Source organism: Lissotriton vulgaris, chromosome 5, assembly GCF_964263255.1.
Source record: "Lissotriton vulgaris chromosome 5, aLisVul1.2, whole genome shotgun sequence".
NCBI lineage: Eukaryota > Metazoa > Chordata > Amphibia > Caudata > Salamandridae > Lissotriton > Lissotriton vulgaris.
Window position 1 is genome coordinate 1,207,802,072 of NC_141693.1, and position 23,425 is coordinate 1,207,825,496.

General features: G+C 40.2%; 1 protein-coding gene across 4 annotated transcripts in view; it reads right to left on the reverse strand.

The window, feature by feature from the left end:
• LOC147712283 (uncharacterized) overlaps nucleotides 1-22,771 on the reverse strand; it is a 98,501-nt gene extending 75,730 nt beyond the window's left edge. For 3 of the 4 annotated variants that reach the window (XM_086923012.1, XM_086923011.1, XM_086923010.1), the window contains exon 1: nucleotides 22,584-22,748. In XM_086923012.1, coding sequence (XP_086779138.1) covers nucleotides 22,584-22,607 — 24 coding nt within the window. In that variant the 5' untranslated portion in view covers nucleotides 22,608-22,748. Of the gene's footprint in view, nucleotides 1-22,583 lie in introns of all 4 variants that reach the window. The other variant, XM_086923013.1, reaches the window with a different exon arrangement.
• Between the last annotated feature and the right edge of the window lie 654 nt (nucleotides 22,772-23,425).

Genomic DNA, 23,425 nt, shown 5'->3' on the forward strand with positions numbered 1-23,425 from the left:
GCCCTCATAAGCAGTTTTCATTCAAGATACTGGCAAACCATATTTTGCGTAATTTTTGAGTGAGAGAAAATAAACACTTTTGCACCTCTGCAAACAATTAAGATTTTTTAAAAGTCCCATATCTTCCCCATCAATAGAACTAACGTACAGTATAGAAACCTTTAGTGCAATTTCAAATTAACTAGGTATGTTTTAACGGTCCAGTAAAGAAGGAACCAGTTTGTTAAAGTTTGACACCGAGTATATTGCTTACCTAAAGAATATGTTAATCGAGCACAATCTTACAGCATTGCTAAATACAACTACCAACCAAACAACAATCACCAGACTACTAACGTTGCTCGTCAAGAACCCCGGAAACGTAAAAGACGCCTAGGTTCTAAAGTGCTTTGGGACCGTACAAATTGTGACAATGCACTACACACTTAGCATAACATAACAGACCAAGACACAATCCTAAATGGAAAGACTACAGATGAGTGACAGCATAATCAGCTTCAACGTGCACCTACCCATCTCCGAGCGTGCTTAATTGTCTAATGAAGATTTAGTGGACTCCAATGTTTGGAAAATTAAAACTGAGCCATGGTTCCTGGAAGGGTAACTCGTTTTATTAGTATTTCAAGTTTATAGCTGTGCAGGCTGGAAGCCTTTGGCAGTTTCCGGCGGTAGATAAAACACGTGCAGAATGACAGCAGACTACGGAATCTGTGACAGTCATGTGTGTGCACGAGGGGTCACAGGTCTCAATCCTGGAGGGCGTAGTGAAGACTTTCATCCTGCCAGGCTCGCTAAAACAGGTACCACTGAGCAGGATAGCGACAATAAATATTTACTGTATAAAGCAGCAGGACTGTTAGGAATCCTTTAAATTGTTATAATTACCATGACTTCGGAATACCTCGGCATGAAAGGCAAATTATACAGTGGAAATAAGTAAAAACAAAGGGCATTGAAACCCGATGGCACAATCTTTCGTACGGGAACCATAGCAACATTAGGTTGAATCTTTCCATGTATTTTCGGTTCAACTCCTTGCACTTTTCTTGCTGTTATCGTTTTAAATGTACTTTAAGGGAAGGGATTCACTTCTGTGCCAGATATCGAGTTTTGAGGAGGACTTGTGGGAAGTCCCTTTATATTGTACCCTGCTAAATGTTTCATGTAGGGGGATCTCATTCTTTGGAAAAGGTCTGTACCAATAAACCAACGTGATGAAAGTTAACAGTATTCACTTTTTTTTAATTAATCTCCGATGGAAAGTTCTAACATCCATGCAGTGTACCTCACAATAAGGTTTATGGTGACAGGCTATTATTCATTGAATACCTGTGAGCTCAAGCCTTACTACTTTTTAAGTGGTCAACTTTTGAGAATATCAAAAGGTTTGGGCCAGTGGACTAACTTTCTCAATATAATCATAATTAATTGTGCAGTGCAAAAGAAACGTATTAAGCACAATGTTTCCATCCATCCCGGATTAATAAGTAGTTAAGTGATGAGAGGGTTGGTACTTGCACGGAGGCAGGTATTTGATGTTGATTAGAGGCATAATATGCTTGCCCAAACCACCTCAAACCTCAGTAATTGGAAACTCTAGAGTGGAAATTCATGATCAGAGTTAAGCACCTATCAAGTGAGTAAGAAATTAAGTGAAGGTTAGAGGGAGGAAGGGGAGGAAGGGGAGGGGAGAGAGAGAGAGAAAGGATGTGAGAACAAATGAGAGAGCATGAAGAGAGGAAGGAGTGACTAAGATGTTACATTACCTCACTAAGGCGGCCCAGTGAGGGTGAAATCAGCCATTCCATGGGTGTTTTCTAGCTCAGGGTGGGCATGGCCTGACAATTCATGTTATGCTGTTCATACTGAAGCAGGACCAATACAGATTTGCATATGGCTGCGGAGAACGTTTAATTAGCAAAAATAAAATTGCGTCTTTATCATGGACGGGACGCAAATGGAGAAAATGTATTGTATTTTCTTAAAGACGTTTTAAACTTGCCAGAACAAGGCCTCAAGTGAGAGCAATAAAGCAACAAGCTCTCGGCATTGCTGTGGCGGGGGAGTGCATTACTTTGAAGTCTGAAGCGGAGGGCAGGGTGCGCTTTCCTTTGAAGTTTGAAGTGGGGCGGGGGAGCACATTCCTTTGAAGTATGATGACGAGGCCGATGATGTTTGATGTGCACGCGCCTGGCTCACATGAACTGTACCGAATCCGCAGTTTGGGGAAACTTTTTGGAAGCCTACTAAAATCTCGCCGAACAATGCTCACGCATTGATTCAGCGAGACCTAAACAATAACTATCACAGCAGCTTGCCAAAGCCAGACCTACTGCACAAGCACATAGCTGTGCATCAACTTTCTTAATGGTGTGGCTTGGTATTTTAAAATGGAGGGACTAATTTTTTTAATATAGCACAATACTTGAGATTTTCTAAGCGAGCTGCAAAGACGCACAATCAAACTGCTCAAAGTTGGCATACTTATTTTTGCTAAAGGAAGGAAAAGTGTATTTATGCACAACATTGCGCATTGCATTGCTACATGGAAATTATCTGTGATGAATATTAAACCAGTCTACAAAAATCTCTTCATAAGATTCAGATTCTGTCACATAAGAACGCTTGGGCAATGGGAAATAAAGCATACAACAGATAAAAAAATGTAAATGTAGACAATGAAAAAGTGTCCAAGATAATCTTAAACCTGGGCCTGTTCACAAAGGTATCTTACAGTTTTGAGTAATTTACACTTTGAAATAAGTTTACCACTTTTTGGGACTCACAAACTCTGAATGTACGTCTCCACCAGTGAAATAAAGCAATTGGTTTACTCTTACGTGGTAGGTGACGTCCATCCCTAAACCCCTCGCCTTCTCTTCCTAAACCCCAGTACTTCTCCCTAATCCAATCCTTTTTGGAGTAAGCCTGATACTTTTAAAAGCCGCTCCCCTGTGTCACACCCACAGTGAAATGTATACTTAACTGCACAGGGACTCAGAAGTCAGGGCAGAGAAATCCAAACACAAAGTATAGGTAATTAAGGAGGCATAAACTCAGCAGGTATACGGTTTGAGCAGCCAGACCCTACTCTGCTGCCCTGAGTGTGGGAGTTGGGTAGTTTTTTTCAGACATGCCTGATCTCTATTATGTCATACTGTGTGTTGTGGCGAATGATATCCCTGAGCCCTCCTCCCCCATTAGCTCGAGCCCCGAGCCCCGAAGGCCGAACCACACTCCCACAATCAATCCTAATTTTAAGACTTTCGGTATTCACAGAAGTCATTTAGGAATCCTAAAGTTAACTTCAGTGAATACCGAAATGAGTAAGTGTCTTCTTTGAATACCAAAATGAGTAAGTGCCTTCTGTGAATACCAAAATGGTAGTAAGTTTAGGATTTTGTCTTAAGTTAGTTCTGTGAATCGGGCACTATATACATATATATACACCTGGAATTTTGGTCAACAATTGAATTTTCAGCAATTTCACCTAAATATAAATAGTAACGGCTAATTCCAATGTCAGAAAGTAAGCATGATTATAGCAACTATAGAATACATTTCATAGAATATCTACAGATTAAAGAAAAAAGGTAATATGGTGACAATTCATAAACAGGTATGTATAGTGCAGCAAATACAGCAAAGAACAACCTTTACATATTCAATCCATCTATAATATATACAAGAACAGTCTTTAAACCATAATACAATCTTACTTATCGGTGTCACAAAGCCTAAAAACTATAAAGAAGTAAAGAAAAAGTATAGGAAACATTTGTTAGCAGAAAACATGCAAGAGATCAATAGACTGTAAAATTAAAACAATAAGAATAATAGTGATCATAACGGCCCAGTCCATGCTAATATAATAAAGAGTTAGCCCAAACCTTTGAGGCGGGTAATCTCAGGAACCACAGCACCAATCACAACACCCAATACAGCGTTGGAAAGGGCAGTTGCAGCAGAAGGACATAGGCTATGCAAACGCCCACCATATACATTTAAAAGGTAAAAGAACCGTGCCAGCAAAGTAGTCCCTTGTGGGCGTGTCTGCCTTGTGCTGTGGGCGTGTGCTGGGGCGTGACAAACGCTGGGGGCGTGTGGTACGTTCCGCCCTTCGTGCCATGTCTCATATCGTGTGCTAATCCCACCCTGCTCCCTTTAAATACCTCTGCACCCCATAATCATAATAACCCACCCTTACTCCTTAAAATACCCCAACACCCTTAAACACTAACCTATTTTAACCTTATAAATATACCCTGTACCCCAAAACCCAAACCTTTCCCTAAGCCCTAATACCCCTGTACCCCAAAACCCAAACCTAGCCCTGAACCCTATAAATACCCCTGTACCTCAAAACGCAAACCTACCCCTGAACCCTAAAAATAACCCTGTACCCAAAAACCCAAACCTACCCCTGAACCCTAAAATACCCCTGTGCCCCAAAACCCAAACCTGGCCCTGAACCCTAAAAATACCCCTGTACCCTAAAACCCAAACCTACGCCTGAACCCGAAAAATAACCCTGTACCCCAAAACGCAAACCTAGCCCAGAACCCTAAAAATACCCCTGTACCCCAAAACACATACCTATCCCTAAACCCTAAAACTACCCCTGTACCCCATAACCCAAAACTATATCTGAACCTTTAAAATACTCAAAAACCCCAAAACATATACCTCAGTACCCCAAAACATATACCCCTATACCCATACTTACCATATCCAAACATAAAAAAAAACATGCTTTTACCATTCATGCAAATGTATGCGTGGTAAAAGCATATAAAATGTAATGCCATGCGTTATAATGCCATTGCGGAGTCATGGTACTTTCGTAATGAAAGTATGCGGAGTGATGGTATGCGGAAAGAAAGTTGCAGAATAATGGGCGTTTACCCTCCCCCGGTAAGTACATTGGTGGCACGGCGGCCCACATCTCCAGCAACATACTCATATTTTTTCACCACCCATTTGAAAAATGCACAGGTCTCTCTCATTGATGGCCAGCACCGACATACACTTTTAGACACACCTCCCGCTACAAGTTCTAGAATTGTGAACTTTAAAGCTGGGGAGCTATGTTCAAATCTCGGCATCAGCTCAACATATACTGTGATTCCAGGCAAATTGCTTCGTCACCCGTGCCTACCACAAATTAATGTGTTCTTCTGTAATGTAAATTGAGCTCATGCCATGTTGTCGAGTTCGCGCTATATAATATTGCAAGGAAAAATAAAGTAGGGAAACTCGAGTTCCCACACTACTGAACGCGCACTCTTAAGTGCATCAGCAGTGCACTGTGAATCGGAGCGTTTCACAGGCCTGTCACAGATAAGAAATGCTATCTAAACGCAATCCTACAAAACAATATTCTACTGGCCGGCAGCAATTCATACCCGGACAACGTCGGACGGGCTGCTAGTACTGCATATAATCATATGTGAACAAATCCTCCTTCTATATCTTAAATTAAATGTCAATAACAATCCTTCATTTTTATGGATTGGATTAGGCATTATGTACATGTCTATGTAATCTAACTTACATTCACGTGCAGAGCATCCCTCAGCTTGATTAGGACTGTTTAAGATATTTGAAGAATTTTAGGACAGCTGCAAAGATAATAATAAATAAAGAAACCTCTTTTTAGAATTCTGTTAGCTCTATCCTATTGAATCTAAAATTGCAAGATTACTTATATATAGAACTATACTTACTGCAAAATTCTGAAATATATGGGCATTCCTTATAAGGTACTTGATAGTGAGAGACTCGCAGGACGACTACACCTATCAAATGGTTTGATGCCTCGTAGATAATAAATTATTTTCTGTGGACAAACAGAATGCGTAACTATAGGATAAAAAAAGGGGCTTCTTAATTCTTTTTTATTTATGATTTCATTATAGCAATGTATGTAAGTTCACGAACTGGTCTTTTGTACTGTTGTATTTCTTGCAGCTCCAAATAAAAAACCTTTGAACACAAAAAAAAAAAAAAAGGGGGCTTCTAACAAAAATACTACTTGACAATATCACCTTAACAGTTTATACTACAGGGAGTACAAAATAAAATTACTAAAGATAATAAGGGTGGTCAACAGCTACCAGTATCGAAGGATTATTCTTGATGACGACTTGCCATATAGATAGTAAATTGCTTCCTATAGGCAAACAATATACATAGCCGTAACATATATGCAGTGCGATATATCTTACTTAACCTAATAATAACGATATATATTAGAAGGCAAACACTTACTTAAAAAACACAAAGGTGGTCTTATATTGCACAAGCACCTGTTGTTGTTCAATGCAGGTACTCTATTGATGAAAGAGAATCAGTTACTTGTTGTATATGTGAGAAATACTTTAGGTTTTCTAAATAAGTGTCTTATGCAACTAAAGAAACGATAGTATGAATACCGCTTACTTGAGAAAGTGTTAAAAGTTGTTAAACAGTGTGCTGCTCAAATTCGCGAATATTCACTCCATACTTTCAGAGATTCCAAAATTCATATATGGTCTCTATAACGAGAGTGAGTTCAAAGAATATGTGCTTAACAAATTCATCTTCAGAGTTGTTTGTCTCTCTAAAAATCTCGCAAGTGTAGTCATAGTAGTGTGTGCCCTATATATATAGCCATACCTTTGCTATTCGATACGGAGACCTCAAGCGGAACCATCGATTTAGCGGTGTTCAGTCATACTGGGAACACTCGGCTTCCAAAAACACTTTATTTATTTGGAAATTTTGTGTGTGCACGCCAATTAATTAGAACATAAGTGGCTGCCAAAGGTGCTTTCATGGGCGCCATCTTGAGTAAGTCAAACACATAATGTGAAGCAAAGAGGACGGACTACTTCCTGATGATCAAACCTTTTTACTCTCGTCATTGGATATATCCTGCATATCCGGTAGTATTTACATAAGCGCCATCTTAGGTCAGGCAAACATATATTCGAGAACAGTGAGGACAGACTGCCTTCTCGATGTCTGCAGTATCGACTGTTGTAAATAAAAGCCATGTCTTCCCTGGACCGGAATCAAGCATCCTAGAACCGGTTTCTGGCTATCAGCCATCTTCAACCAGGCTAGCTGGACTCCAGAGGCCTGTTCTGCATTCTGTCCATCAACTGTTGTTTTTGCATTGATTCCGGCCCCATGGAAGACATGGCTTGGCAGTTCGGGCTGGACTGTTCCCATGAGGCACAGGGTCAAGGCTGATTTGCATATGGCCATGTCTGAACTGGGGTGGTGTGGTGAGCAAAAAAACGATGGATTTAGGCCCAGATCTCTGTACTGGGGTGAATGTATGACATTGTTCTGCATTCTGTCTATCAACTGTTGTTTTTAGATTTGAACCTTTGACACAACTACTGGAACTTATGCCTGTTCTTGTTCACCACGACCCAAATGGTTTCATACCCAGCATATCCAATCCACGTCCCTTAACCTACGAAGACTACAAAGTCTTCTAGCAGAGGAACCCACATTCTGGTCCTATTTGGCCTGTTTAGTATTAGACCTATGAATGGTTTTCAACAAGATGGACTTGGAATACCTATTTACTGTCCTTCATATGATGGACCTAGAAGGTAAGATGTTGAATTTCACAAATTTCGAAATTCTTAGCCGCCAGCTAGGGTTTTAAAATTTGTAATTTGATCTCGGACTCCTTCCCTGTCTGCCTTGGCACGCGCCAGGGGTGCCCTGTTTTGCTATTACATTTTTGTGCTGGAGATAGAGCTCCTCGCGTATCCCCTTTGTCAATCAAGAAGAACCTTCGGCATATGCTTAAAGAAAGGTGAGTCCCTCTTTATGCAGATGATGTTTCGGTATATATCAGACAAACATTTGCCTTGAGTGACATCGCAGACATCCTAGGAGCTTTCAAGGCTGCCTCAGGATTGGGAGTCATCTGTACTGTATGGGGACATGTGCACAAGGTCACGGTTTCTGTATGTGGCACTTATGCACAGCATCACTGTCACATGATCAATTTCTATACAGGACGCAAGTGTACAGGACTGATGATTGTATGTCGGACATATTTGCAAAGGATTACTGATTATACATATGCCATGTATATTGGGTCACTGCCTACATAAGATGTGCAAATGAAGCCACTGCTAACACCTGGGTATGAGTGAACATGGGCACAGATTGTTGGGGCAGAGTAGCTTAGTGTTACTGAATATAAAGTATGCAGCTCATCTTTCCACACTGTCCCCATGTTCTAGATAAAAAGGCACCTGCAAAGCACACGCAGGCACTCCCTCATCATAGGACACGCACACATAGGTTCACTCTCTCTACAAAGGTCACATGCATTAGGGGCTATTTCTCTATATGGAGTGTATGTTAACACCAGGCTTTGTGTATACACAGGACTTGTGTGCTAGGGTTTCAGCCAAGAATGGAGATAAGCAGGTACACTGACTCTGCAGAACCAATGCACATGGCCAGTGTAAGCACAGCACATGTGTGGCAGGTCATTTATACACACTGGTAAATTTCAACAGTTCGCTGTCACCATAGATCACTGAGTCACTGCCCACCTGTGACCTATATGGACATGGTCTCTACCTCCACAAGCAACAGTTGTGAACATGCTGATTACAGATACACTGCAGACCTGTGGACAAAGTCACTCAGTACATATGAGACACCTGGGCATACTATTTTTGAGTACATGTGGCACATGTGCAGAAGCTAACTGATAGTAAGTGTAAAACAGCCATTGAGAAAGCTAAGAGATCGGATTGCTGCAATCTGCACTTTTCTGATGAAGGGTGCAGAACCTTACACTTTTTTATTAGAGGTCCCTAAAGTTAGATGTTAAGTGTTTGCTTTGTGGGGGTGGGGGCAAGAAGTAAATCATGTAGGCTAGTCTATAAGTGGGATTAAAAAAACTAGGGGTCGCTCAAAAGGGCGTGGCCAATAGAATTATGGGCGTGGCTTAAAAACATGTAAACTAAAAGTCTGTGCTTAATAGTATATTGTGCCGCCCGGCCTGTATTTTGCGGTTTCTGTCATTACATCCAGATATATGATAAAAGTAACATATCTACAACAAGTTGAGACTATTGACTTTGTCAATAGTCGTAATATAAATAAGCAGCAACTATGGGTTGCATATAATATTGGAAAAACTTCGACTTAAAGCCCTGGTGACACCAAGAAAATGACCAAGACAATGTTGCTGCTCCTTAGTTTAAAAAAAAGAAGGGAAATCCAGAGAGAAAATGACTCTCTTTAAAGGATTCCCCTTACCCTACAACGCTTACCTGGCATGACCTCATGCCGTAACTTCTCCACTAGTGAGAAGTGAGCAGTGTGAGCACGCGCACATCAATGCTCAGCTATTGCCATTGTAAATGACAATGTCATTTATTTATCAGTTTTCAAAACCAACACATAAATAAAAAAATTGTCATTTACAATGCCAATAGCTCTAACTTTTGCAAAGGCGAAACCGCTGCATTGGAAATGCTTGTTCTTACCGGAAGTTGGACATGTCCCTATTTTGTGGTAGTACAAAACACCTGTGCTCAAAATTTGACAAAAAAATGTATGACAAGTATAGTTTACATCTAACTCACACATGTAGGACAACTATAAATACCATATAAAGGTGGGCATATCTTTTATTTGGACGAAAACCCTCACTCACCCAAGGGTTACATGCTTCTTCATCGGGTTCCGCCAAGCACAAAGGGACCGCAAGGTACCCAATGTGGGCTACAACTTTCCAGCCGGGAAGGAGCGGGAGTGTTTTTGATAAGCACGTTGGTTATTTTAACCTCAATGAGTGTCAATGAGGGGCAGAGTGCACAAAAATTATATAATAAAAAATTATCTATTTAGACTCTCTACCATACAGTGGCCCTATATATAAAGGACTCCCCTCGTACATTGAAGTAAGACTATGCTTTACACTAGGATGTACTTGTCGAATCTGTGCCAGTTTAGACAGGGCCACTGTATGGTAGAGAGTCTAAATAGATCATTTACTATAAATTTCTTTTATTATTACAGACAATGGTGTAAAACATGCCAGCTGACCGTCGAAGCCCTAAGCCTCCCCCTGACCACAACCTTCTGTGAATAAGCTGCGAATCTGTGCTCTTCACAAATATTTAACAAGTTTCTCAAACGTTAAAAAAAAGGTATTTACCTTTGGTAGCTTCTGAGCTTCAGTAGATATGGATTCCACTCTAGTGGTTGTAATGAGCTTTACCCCTAATGTTGATCTAAGATAAAATATGAGATATCTCTTCCCTGCAGTTACTTACTGGCGGCATAGGACGTCCTGTCCCCTTATATACACTGAAGACGTCTTTGGTGATTCTATTGCTGTGTGATGCGACTGGTAAGCTCAAGGGCTATGTCCTATGGTTGAACTAAGGTGATTAATTGAGGGCAAAGTTTGAGGTTCGAGACTCTCTCTTCTTACTTTTACTGAATGATAATTTAGGATCATTGACTTACCTCCTTGATTAACATAACAATTAGTATTGTACCAAATGCTCAGTCCTAGATATACCAACACTTCTAGGACTTTAGGTAAATGTATTAGGCTTGGTCTCATTCTCTAGTAGACTTAGGTCTTGTTGAATTTAGATCCCTTCCCGCTGTGGTCATGTTGTTGAGCTCCTGCTGTTTTGCTACAAAATTAACTTGTCTAAACGTTTTGGTGGTGACAATATGGTTATTATTTTTTGTAAATATATATATATATTTTTTTCAGATCCCTTGGTATCTGCACAGTCATGATGAAAAAGGTCCTGATGAAGGCGGCTTAAAGCTGCCGAAACGCGCGTAGACCTGCTGCGGGAGCCTTAAGTCACATCTTGGCCCATTTTTTAGCATTGCCATCTTGCTAAATATTAATTCAGTTCCTTTCACCATCTTAGTTTGTAGTTTGAGTGTGGTATGATTGTTAGCACGTGAGTGTGTTGAGAGATATGGGTGTTACCAAGGGGTATTACTAAATAATTCTGTATGTTGTATGTTTTATATTTTTTTGTTGCAGATATTTATGACTCAACTGTACCTGTCTTGAAATTTTTGATATGAATTGAAAAATGTTTGTCTTGTGATTTCTGATTGATAACAGAACTTATATGAACTAAAAGATAAAAAGAGAAAAAATAAATTTGTATATGTTTTGAATAATTTCAGTATTTTATCTATCTTTTGTCACCTGGTTTGGATATTTATAAACATAATTGTGTAATTGAATTAGAAGGCCACTGCAGGAACGTCTTTACATTAGAGAGGTCAAAATTGATCCATCCAGAACACATAATTAGTGCCTATGCCATGTTGGAAATAGAAGGCCTACACTAGTCGCTCGGGCAGGTGAAATTCCCCGCTAGATGAACCTGGCAGTCTAAATCTGCAGCTAAAATTGAGTACAATGCCGATTTTTTTAGTTTCTGCAGATTTTGGGTGTTTTTGAATTATATATAAGTGTTTTATTTTTAGGGAAATTTACAGCAGATTTTTAGATATTTTGGAACGTTCATTAAGATTGACAATTTCTGCGTAATTTCCAGAGTGCAGAAGAAATGGAAATTAAGGCAGAATGTCTGATGCTAAGAAGTGCAGCAGCCACTTTGTAGTTAGGCTGGCACTGCTGGCCCTCCCTTTCCCTCTCTCCCTTTCCCTCACTTCCCTCTCCCTCTCTCCCTTTCCCTCTCTTCTCTTCCCTCTCCTCTCTCCACGTCTCCGCCTCTCTCCCCGTCTACGTCTCTCTCTCTCCTCTCTCCCCCTCTCTCTCTCCTCTCTCCCCTCTCTCTCTCCTCTCTCTCTCCTCTCTCCCTCTCTTTACCCTCTCCCTCTCCCTGCTCTCCTTTTTCTCCCTCTCCCCATCTCCCACTCAGCACCACCACCGCATCACTGGTTCAAATATGGTCTTTCAATGTTTCAAGCTGTTTTCAAGCTTTATTACGATGTTAATATTTCACTTCTGTTCTTGGATTTTCGTCACAATAAAAAACACTGAACATAATCTTCACAAAAGTTATTTAGAAAAGTTTAAGCTATTGACATTACTAATTAAATAAATTATTTAAGTATTAATTATTTAAAAAAATTAAAAGCCATTGTTATTTTTAATATCGATACATCTAAGTCACGTAAATACAAAACATGTTGCATTACAAATGCTATAGGTGTCACATTTGCAAAAGTTATAACTATTGGCATTGTAAATGACAAGGCTATTAACTTAGCTATTTTAAAAAACAACACATAAATAAAAAAATAGTCATTTATAAGACCAATAGCTCAAACTTTCCTAATGCGAGACCTATTGCATTTGCAAAGCTTGTTGACCCTTGATTGTGTGATAGGTATAGTTTACAAACATTTCTCCGTAATCAAATTAATAATACAAAATCTAACCCAAGGGAGCCAAATTTGGTGAACAATATCTGGGACAAGATAGACCTGTCAGTCGATATTTCTAATGCAGATATTCTGACAGACAATCACTAGTTAATGTACAAAAAGATAAAATATAATCCAAAAGGAGGATGTGGGGACAGCACATGTTCACTTTGCTTAGACCTACAAGATTCCTAACTCCAAGTCTGATCAAGATGTTATTTTTGTTTAAATTAAGGAAGTGGGAAGTTGTGAGGGGGTTTACTCTGCAACATGTTGAAGTTAATCAATGGGCACTTCAAACAGTTTTTAAAATAAATACGAATTGTGGAGGAAAGTCCCCACTTATCATGGGAGAATGCTCTAAAAATATATTTTAGGAGGAGACTTCAACCACAAAATTAAGCTGCGTAGACCACAGGAACTTATCAAACAACGCAAGCTATATGAAGTGCAAAGTTTGTCAAATTTACCATATCTCAACGGTGAAAATTAAAACTTCACCCACTCCTATTTTGAACCCACATAATAAAAAATATGACCTATGGTGTCTCAATGAAGAGTACTCAGATTACATTACTTTTCCAAAATGCATTTTCATGATTGAGTGTGTTCTTTTTTTTAACTTCAGTATTAAAGCAAGGACATATGGGAAGCAAAGTGTATTTGGTTAGTTCCTCTAAAAATGTGTTGTTTCTTTATTCCATACACCGAGCAGGCCAGCCTTCCATGCAGCTCAATATCTATTAACAGTCGATGATCTAGCAAATATAACATAACTAACATAATAAAATCTCAACATCTCTTCTACTTAACTACATGTTCTGTTACAATCAAATATGTAGTCTTGTAGGTTACAAAAGATGTAGGTTTATTAGGTTCAGATCAGGTTACAAGTAAATCAGGTAAAGCCCCACCAGGAGCAGCGTCCTGCTGCTCAGCCCTTCTCAATCCAACTGTCCACTCATCCAAGCACAAACACTCTTAACATTGCAACCATCCAAGGACCTCACTCACTGACTGAGCAGCAGGGACTTGGAACTCTGGGGAGGATGTATAGTAACCAAGACTAGTCACAACACGTTCCATCTTATGTTCCCTCTAAGCTGACACGTGCAGCCTTGCTTCTTCTTGTGCCCATAAACTCTCTGGGAGCAATCTCTCCCCTCGAGGACCAAGATACATAACAAAGGAAAGCGTGAAACCTTCCATTTCTGTGTCAGGCGGCTCATCAAGAGGCCCAGTAAATTAATTAAATAAAAAAGGGGCTTCTTCTTTTAAGAGCAGTGTTTCAAAAGGCCCATAGCAGGCATTGTGAAAAAAACGTGTGATTGTGTTTCACACTGAAATGCGAAGTTGTGGATGTGGGAAAATGGCCAGAGCTGCTGACTGGAACAGGGGAAACAGGTTCCAGTCTTTATGCTCAAGTAAAGCACCCCAATACTTTATGGTGGACGTTGCTAAAAAAACTGGGTAAAAATGAAACTTTCACCTTAAGGAATAGGCAAATACTTTACACCAATTCTCCTTTGCACTGTACAAAACAACCCTTTTGCTTGATTTAATGGCCTATGTACTTGCTCCCTCATAATTATAACCTAGGACACATATAGGGTACACATGATCCCTGACTTGCCTTTTAGTTCACTAATAGTATTGTCATTAGGGGGGAACGTTTTTCAGTTCATGTTTAAAAACTCCTACTTTTAATAAATACTTCACTCATAATCTGATGTACCAAGGTGAGGTGCTTCCACATTTTACTTTTTAGAATCTTGAAGATATTTTACTATATTCTAACATAATCTGTGCTGCATGATTGACATGCCATATATTTTCATTCTCGTGTACGGGTTCTTAAAGCCAGAGATTACTCATGGCTCAGCTGTCCCAGTTAATTTGTTGGTTCACCCACCTCTGCCTCCCACCATAGTCAGGGACAATGGAATTATGCGATAGGAGAGGACCAAATTATGCATCAGGGTTGAATTATGCCTCAAGAAAAGCCAAGTTATGAGGCGTAATGCTGCACATTTTGTGATTGTATTACTTTATTATTTTGACATTTCACACTAACTGAGCAAATGTTTCACCTCAGTAGCACTAATTTACCACCCAAATACAACAATAAGCAACAGAAAGGTGACCTTTCAACCTTTGCGAAACCATTTTTTGGGGTTAAAATATGCAAATTATACAGCAGACGGTGGATTATGTGGCACATGGGGCAACCCCATACAATACTCATGCAGAAAAGGCCACAGCGGCAAATGTTATAATTCCTGTGGTCTTTACCTTAGTATAAAGATGTAAGGGTTCTGTCAAGTATAGTTTTTGTACTGGAATGGAATCCTTCCAGTACAAAAAATATCCTTTAAGCCTTTTCCCACTGTATGTGTGCTGTATAGTTTATCACACTTGCAAAGTTTGACAAATATAGAGACTTTTAAAAGTTACTCCACTGTTGCCTTCAGGAGAAATCAATTTTGGGCTCAAATCCCAGTCTACAAATATTATTAGATGGGGATTTGCCTCAAAACCCATGGGTGGTTGCATGGGATTGCCCATTTGCCACATATGCACCCCTTGATGCAAAGTAGCACAATTTAGGGCATGGTGCTACTTTGCGTTACAGTGGGCAACTCTCCTACACAAATCATGATTTGTGTTGGAAAGTAAATCCCACCACAACACTGTGTGCTGGGTTTGGGTCCCTTTTGTGATGCAAACTCACCACAAAGTATTAAGAAATCTGGATCAGATTCTCTAAACGGGTACTTGTCAATATCATGAGGATGATTTGTGTTCTTACTGCAAGTAATGTAAGCATATGACCAATGCAGAGCAAATGTTGCTATAATGTGTATAAAATCAGAAGGCAATGAAGATGCCAATGAGAAGGAAGGGGCCCCTGAAGCATGAGAGAAAAATGGTTTGAGCCTCGCATTGAGAATACCAGACTTCTGTGGACATGATCCAGACTGTAAATAAGGTCTAAACTTACTCCAACAGCTATCATTTAGTTATGGTTCTTTAAGGATGCTAAACCATAAAATTTGCAAACATCTAAAATTTATGGGGTTGACTACAAATTTTGCTGTGCCAATTTACTTAACTACACATTAATGTTTTATCAAAATGGTAGGTCAATTTTTACTCTCTCCTATGCACCTCGTATTTATCTGCAGCAATGTTCACAGAAGCATGTTTGAATCATTTCTTTGAACTTCATGCCCCTCACCCAACATCTCCCACATAGGATACACTACATCCAATAACCTTATCAAACATGCAGTCCAAATGGGTGCCCAGAATCAGAAGGAAAGAGTATTAAGCACCATATATATACACACAAGAGGACCAAATAACCACACCAGTGTTCCTGTCCTACAGCCATCACAAGTGGTGAGGTGTGGATGCGGGCCACGTAATTGGTAGCAATGGTGGTGGCCCCTGGCCCGGCCAAGGCTGCCTGCCCCATTACCTTTTGAGGATTCTAGAGGAGGTTAGACAAACGGGGCAGAGGAGACAGTGAGTGCCACCTGTAATGTAGCATGTGATTTTAGTCAGGGGCGTAGCTATTTTTACTGCATCCAGTGCAAAGGCTCCACGGCCCAGACATTAGAGAGGCCAAGTTTTCTCTGCACTGGCTGCAGATTCTATAACATCAGAAACACAAAAGGTGATAGGAGAAATGCCTGCATTACGTTTAACTACTGGCAGTCACTTGGGGCCGCATTCTAACCTATTCTTCTTTTGCCCATCATGGACCATCAGTTTGGAACCAGCCATATGCAATTCAGTCTTAAACATGTTCCAAGAGGAACAGCCCACTCCAGGCCCTCCATGAACCAGAACATGAGCAATCCATGACCGGTTTCGAACTGAATGGGGCTGTTTATTCAGGTACAGCATGGTTCCAGTGGCACAGTGAGCAAGGGGCCCACATCTGGGCATACTCTTGGCCACTTAGTGCATTACATCAAACACACAAAGGTGATGGGAGAGTATAACAGTAGGAAGGACAGACAATAGAAAGATGTAGAGAAAGGACACTTTGGGAGTGTGAGAGAGAGGGAAGATTTCAGGGTAGAGACAAAAAAAGGAGGGATGTATGGAGAGGATGGGCTATGGAAGTGAGACAGGAAAAGGAAGAAGTGAATAAGCAAGAAAGGGAGAGGAAAAGAAACAAAATGGGAGTGAAGGGAATTAGAGGAAATAGGGAGAGAAAGAAAGAAAAGATGATAAAACCAAAAGGAGATAGGTACACCAAGAGGTAAGAAACAAGGAGGTCAGAGCCAAGGAGAGGAACAAGATGAGAGAGGAGCATAGTCAAGATATAGATTTAATAGAGTAACAGTGGAACGAGAGAGGACAGGGAGATTAGAGAAACGTTGTTGGAGAGAGAAGAATAGATGTGGATTGAAGAGAGGAGACAGAATGAGGGAAAAGTGGGGCAGAGCGGAATAAGAGAAAGAACAGTGGGGGTGTAAGGAAGAACACGGAGATAAAAAAATTATTTTAAAAAGGGAGAAAGGCGATAAGAGCAATCTAGGAGAGTGAGCGGAATTAGACAGGGATATGAAAAGGTGCAAGGAGGAGATAAGAGTGGAATGGAGATAACAAATAGAGAGGAATTATGGGTAGAATTATTATGGCTTTATTTAAGTATTAGAGATGCACTACCTTCTATTTTGCTTTATGCTTTAAGCTTTGTATATTCACACAATTTAAACTTTACTCATTCAGCGTGCTGCAAGGGTGACACGTTTGTCCTTTCCATGTCCAAAACCTAACCTCCCTACCTCGAGACCTTCGGTCCCAACCCCTACGCACAATTGCTAATGGGATTTACCCATGACTACCATCAACATTATATACACATTAATGCAACAAATGATTTACTTGAGGTTGAACATTTATTTCGACACCATAAATATTCGCTAGTTTAAATTATTGTTAAATCATGAAGCACAAATTAAATGCAATACGTGTCATAAAGTCATTTGTACATAAAAAAATATTTTTTTTCTGACAGTTTCTTCAGTGTTTTCTTAAAGATGCTCTATGCATTTCGGGTCTCACAGGACCCTTCATCAGGAGCAAGTGCCATCTAAAAAACAACAATATCACACGGCAATGAGCATTATATACCAACTGGAGCATACAATGTATCTACTTTTTTCAAAAGGAGAACATGCTTTTATGGAGTGTGTTATGACTCTGTAGTGTGTACTTAACCCGTGAAAATACCCTTCACCTCTGTGCTCAAAACAAACCAAATATCCTAATGTCAGCTTACTTGTTCCATCCTATATAGTACTCTTGTGACCTGTAAAATAGGAGCCAATTCTGTAAAAAAGACCCTACATTGAAAAAGTGCCTCTAGTTTTATGATGCAACAAACATGTAGTGGCTATGCCTTCAGAACTTACCGAAGGACTTGTATAATTCAGTGCCTGTTGCTGGAGATCCGTGTTTAACACCACCCGAAGGGAATCAACAATCGTGAACCCTATAACGACAATATCGAGCAGACTGTAAAATCAGACATCCGCTCTAAGCACCGGTTCGAACGCACACGGCATCTACAATCAAACACTCTTACTGTGTCTTTCAAGAGCAAACTACACAACTCCGCCGGCCCGTGCCTCCGTTTGAGATTACTCCGCGAACTCCGCGTGTGCGTTAGAACTACTGCCGGGGGTTAAGTGCTGACAGGAACGACGGACTACTCTTCAGGCTTACCAACGGCCGCCATTATTAAATGGTATTAGAAGGCTAAAGTACGAGCTGCTAAACACTCGAGACACATTTAAATGCTGTATATAATAAACGTCACTTTCTAAACCACACTGCAGGTTGCAATCCATAAATTAAAAATTCTGACGTGCCCGGCCGTCATCGACCAACTCGAGAACAATGACCTTGCACCTGAATGCTACTAAAACACTATGCTAACACCATAAAAACGTGAAAGTGTGGGGAAATGGTGATGAACTTGCATGTTGGTTGAAAATTTTCAAAGTTCTCAATACAGCATATCAACTAAGTGTACAGTGTATATACATGAGTACTGATCAACAGATAACCACAATAATGAGCTAATTTACAAGAAGCAGGATAAATCAATCCGTTCATTTAATCCTTTCGGCTCTTGGGTACCCAGTTTTTTTATCCAAAATATTTCTCGCTGAAGGAGGGATCTGGTGCGATCCACACCCTCAGGGAGAACTACCTGTTCTAACACTGAGAACTGTAATTGGGATATACTATGTCTTTCTTGTGTCCAATGGGACGCTATACTACTCTTCTTATTTTTATTCCTTATGGTACTCTTGTGTTCTGAAATGCGCACTTTTAATTTTCTCTCTGTCTTACCTACGTAGACTTTCCCGCAGGGACATTTTATGTAATAAATCAGGTTCATGGAGTTACAATCTGAATTGTGATGTAGTACAATTTCTTTGCCTGACAAGGGATGATGTATGATGTTTCCAATGATGACATTGCTGCAATGCAGACAATTTACACATGTTTTCATTCCTCTACTGACTGTAGTTCCTTTTTTGTGAGTGGAAAATGTCAAGATCTCTTTGAGATTCTTAGACCTTGTGAAAGCGAACAAGGGTTTAACATTGAATAAACCTACAAAATCTGATTCTTTTTCCAAAAGAACCCAGTGACGATTGATTATGTTCTTAATTTTTTGGGTGCTAGTATTGAATTTGGATACAAATACATGCCTTTCTTTCTTTTCCTTTGGTTTCTGAATTAACAGGTTTTTCCGTTCCATGGCGTGAATTCGTTTGTTTGCCTGTTCAATGATGTTGATAGGATAACCTCTTTCCTCATACATTTGTGCTTGAATGTTCAATTGAGCTTCCAAATCATCTTTGTCAGAACATATACGCTTCAATCTCATGAATTGGGAAAAAGGAAGATTTTTCTTCAAGCTTGGAGGATGAAAGCTTTGATATTTAAGAGCATTATTAACATCAGTCTCCTTTCTGTAGAGAGATGTAATTATTATTTGATCTTTGATCTTTACTAGAACATCCAAAAACGATATTTGGGAGTCACTTATGTCATGAGTAAATTGTATGTTTTCATCATACGTGTTCAACTGTACGGGTTTTCTCTCAAGATTCTGTCTGTCGCCTGTCCATATGATGAAAATATCATCTATAAACCTGCAAAACAATCTAATGCAAGTAATCCATTCTTGGTCTTTGAAAATGTTGTCAAACTCAAATTTTGCCATGTAGGTATTGGCATACGCCGGGGGCCCGGCAAAGCCCATTGAAGTGCCTTTCTGCTGTAGAAAAAATTGATTGTTCCACAGAAAATAGCTATGGAACAAACAAAAGTGCAATATTTCCAATATAAAGATTTTATCTGCCTTGATGTCGAAATAAATGTTCAACCTCAAGTAAATCATTTGTTGCATTAATGTGTATATAATGTTGATGGTAGTCATGGGTAAATCCCAGTAGCAATTGTGCGTAGGGGTCGGGACCAAAGGTCTCGAGGTAGGGAGGTAGAATTATTATGGCACCAGATGCAGGGGCATCCATGCACAGGAGTGAAAAGAGCTCTTTGTGCCCCAAAAATGGGTGTCTTTTAAATACCAACCCAGAGCTGTGGGCGGCGCGGTAATCATTTGATTCTTGTTTGCATTATGCCCTACGGTACACTTACTATGCCAGTGATTTTAGTAGCCTGCACACCGCAAGTGCTTGCATATTAAGTTGTGTGTACGAAGCACCTTTATTGCTGTACACAGAGGCAAGAAACTAGAGAGACCACTGGTTCCATCCCATACGTGATTTCTGGTAGTACCAATAATCAACTGAGCACCACTGATTCTCCACCTTTATCTAGGCAGTAGCGTAGGATATCACTCATCTTGTCGTACCAGGATATACCATTCAGCATTGTGTACCTACCAGTGCTACTTTAAGCAGGTGATGTCAAGTGCTATTTAAAAGTCAATCAATAAATACAGCTGTGCTGATATCTTCACTTTGTAAAAATAATGACAAGATGTGGATATTACAAATAGGCTCATAGAGATAATCGCAAACTGAGCATCTGGATTCACAAACTCTAATTGGTTTTTCTATTTTTGATTCAGCATATTTTCTTGAAGTATTTTGGTGGGGGTGGCATGTGGTTAAATACAATGCACACGCCAACACTGCCTGGTGTTCTTGTGAGTGGACCAGGGCAACTTTGGCTACCTAAATGAGTTTTAGTTTTGCAGTAGATCTGTATGTTTTGCTTCATGCATTTAGGAAACTGGATAAAATTGCAATTGACACTACTTATATAAGCATGGTTATGCATTATGTAAGAAACCATTTTTCTACACAACCACTACTAAGATACATTCAAATAAAAAACCTCAGAATGATGGAAATTCATAATGAAACATTTATTAGAGAATGAGAGGTGTGGAGAGCAGACATAAACGCTGGAACTTGGCTTGAGGCGAGGCATTCACAAACTTATGCTGACTAATGGTGTAATCCTAAACAAATGAGTGATAATCTACATTACCTTTAATAAATCAATCAAAAGGAATTATATAATCCTAGTGATTGAGCGCATTTGAGAATGCCTTCATTTGCATACAGCAGCACCACACAGTTGAAGCAAAACTTATTGGTACCATAGCCTCACAATACCAATAACAACTTTGTTGCTTATTGTGCTATACATGGCCAATCAAAATGCACTTCTGTTACAGCACACGCACCTTTTGTTAATTTGTCAATTCAAATGTATTTCTAACAAGCACCGACAAGGCCAACAGGTCCGGCTTACAAATGAAAATGCAAGCCAGTCCTACTGGTTTTGCCAATGCTTGTTATAGTTATATATAGTTTGAAAACTATAAATAAAGTAATATCTAACATTTAAATTAAACATATGTTATATAGTCAGAAGGCGGTTTGTAAAGCAAAATATGGCTTTGACAGTTCTCTCCTCTTTAAACCTCCCTCCACTTCAATGATAGTTAACTAGAAAATTAAACAGAGGCGGTTTCTTCTTGAGAGCAGGGGAGCATCACCCCCACTTCAGCTGCAAGCCAAGCAGGAATAAATAAAATGGCTATGAAAAAATTGAATTGCCATTTTATTTTTACCGGCGCAGTAGGCACTGCGTAGTGCCAGCCCAGAGACATGCTGGGCATGGAGGACTGCAGCAGGGCGGACTGGACGCTCCAAAGGACGCATGTAACTTCTGCCGGTTGTTTTGCACCAGCCAAAGTGACATGCACACTGTGAAGCTCTCCACCCAGCTGTCTAAAGACAGCTATGTGGAGACCAAGGCACATGCCTTCAAGGCCTGAAGGAGTGTCCGGCCAGCCCGCTCCATCCAATCCAGGCGCTTCTCTCACGCTGGTTAGCAGCATGAGGGCAGCTTCTGGACTTGAGATGGGGAGCTCTTCATGCCAGCCCGCTCCATCCAATCCAGGCGCTTCTCTCACGCTGGTTAGCAGCATGAGGGCAGCTTCTGGACTTGAGATGGGGAGCTCTTCATGCCAGCCCGCTCCATCCAATCCAGGCGCTTCTCTCGTGCTAGTTAGCAGCATGAGAGCAGCGTCTGGATTGAGTAGGTGAGCTCTTCATGCATCGGAGTTGAACATCAAGGAGGATGTGCAGCTCGTGGGCAAGTGCTGGTTTATTTTATTTTATTGGATATGTGTAATGCATGTAAGTGTAGGGGTTGTGTTTTATTTTGTGGTTAGTGTTGTTTTTATTTGGACGTTTTGGAGGGAGGGGTATTTTATTTTTGACCTTTGGGGGGAGGGGTGGTTTACTTTGGGGTTTTGGAGGGAGCGGGTGTTTTATTTTGTGTTTATTGGGAAGGATTATCAACTGGCCTCTTGAAATTAAATGCTCCTGGTTCTATTTCTTAAACTCCTTCGTAGCCGGTTCCCGTTTCGTATCTGCCATGCTTTGGAGCTGTACCGTGCTATGCCACCGAATGCCAGTGGGCTAAAGAAAAGTTTGCTGTGACGCTTGCTGTATTCAATTATATAGGAAGAATGTGTAAAACTGAAACAAATTCTTGTTCCACCTGTTTCCTTTCAACAACTACTAACAACACCAATTTTTGGAACCCGAGCACCAGCCGCGGGATATTACTACGTACAAGGCGCAACTTACCTTCACTAGGGTTTGCTGGAACATCTCTCGTCTAGTCGCCTCGCTATATTTATCTTGACCAAGTGTAATAGCAGTGTCTGAGCTGTGACTATGAAGTCGGTGAGGAGGAGTATGGCTCAGTCCCTATAGCACAGCTCTCTTCCTGCGACAAGGCCCCGCAAGAACAAAAGGGAACTCCAGATATTTCCTATTACGCATGACCGCAGCAGGAATAGAGGTCCCCTGCGCATGCTCAGAAAGGGACTCCTGAATTTTCCGAGCGTTTAAGAGCAAAATCAGCCTACAATCAATAAATAAATGTTTGTTTTCTGTCTTCATTATGGACCCATGTTTGTACGATGCACGTTTTCCTGCTGTTGATGAACAATTTAATCTCTTCTTAGCGTGCGCTGAAAAATAGGACATTCTAGTAAAGCATGGCTATATTTTTTAAATTCCCCATCTGAAAATATGGCCTTTCCAAGTTGTCTTTTGATGAGACGTTGATATTGTTCTTCTTCTTGTGATTTAAAGTATTTACAGTTGTAAAATATGTACATCTTTCTTTTAGGCTCTTAAGGGTTTGTGGGATATCCAAATTTCACCTTTGTAAATTGTAATAACCCCAGTTCCTGGGGTGGTATTAGGTCCAATGGGGTAACTCTTAACCCGAACATTCATACAATTATGTATGCAATACATCGGGACGGGAGTCTTCAACCCTTTCGTTAAAAGCTACTTATGTTCAAAGAAAATGATGCAAAGCTACCATTGTTATTTTTGTAGCAAACGTAAGGCAAAATTGCATTAGTAGCCGCCCTATGCAAGATTATCAGCCATGATCCCTTCAGTGCATGATTGCC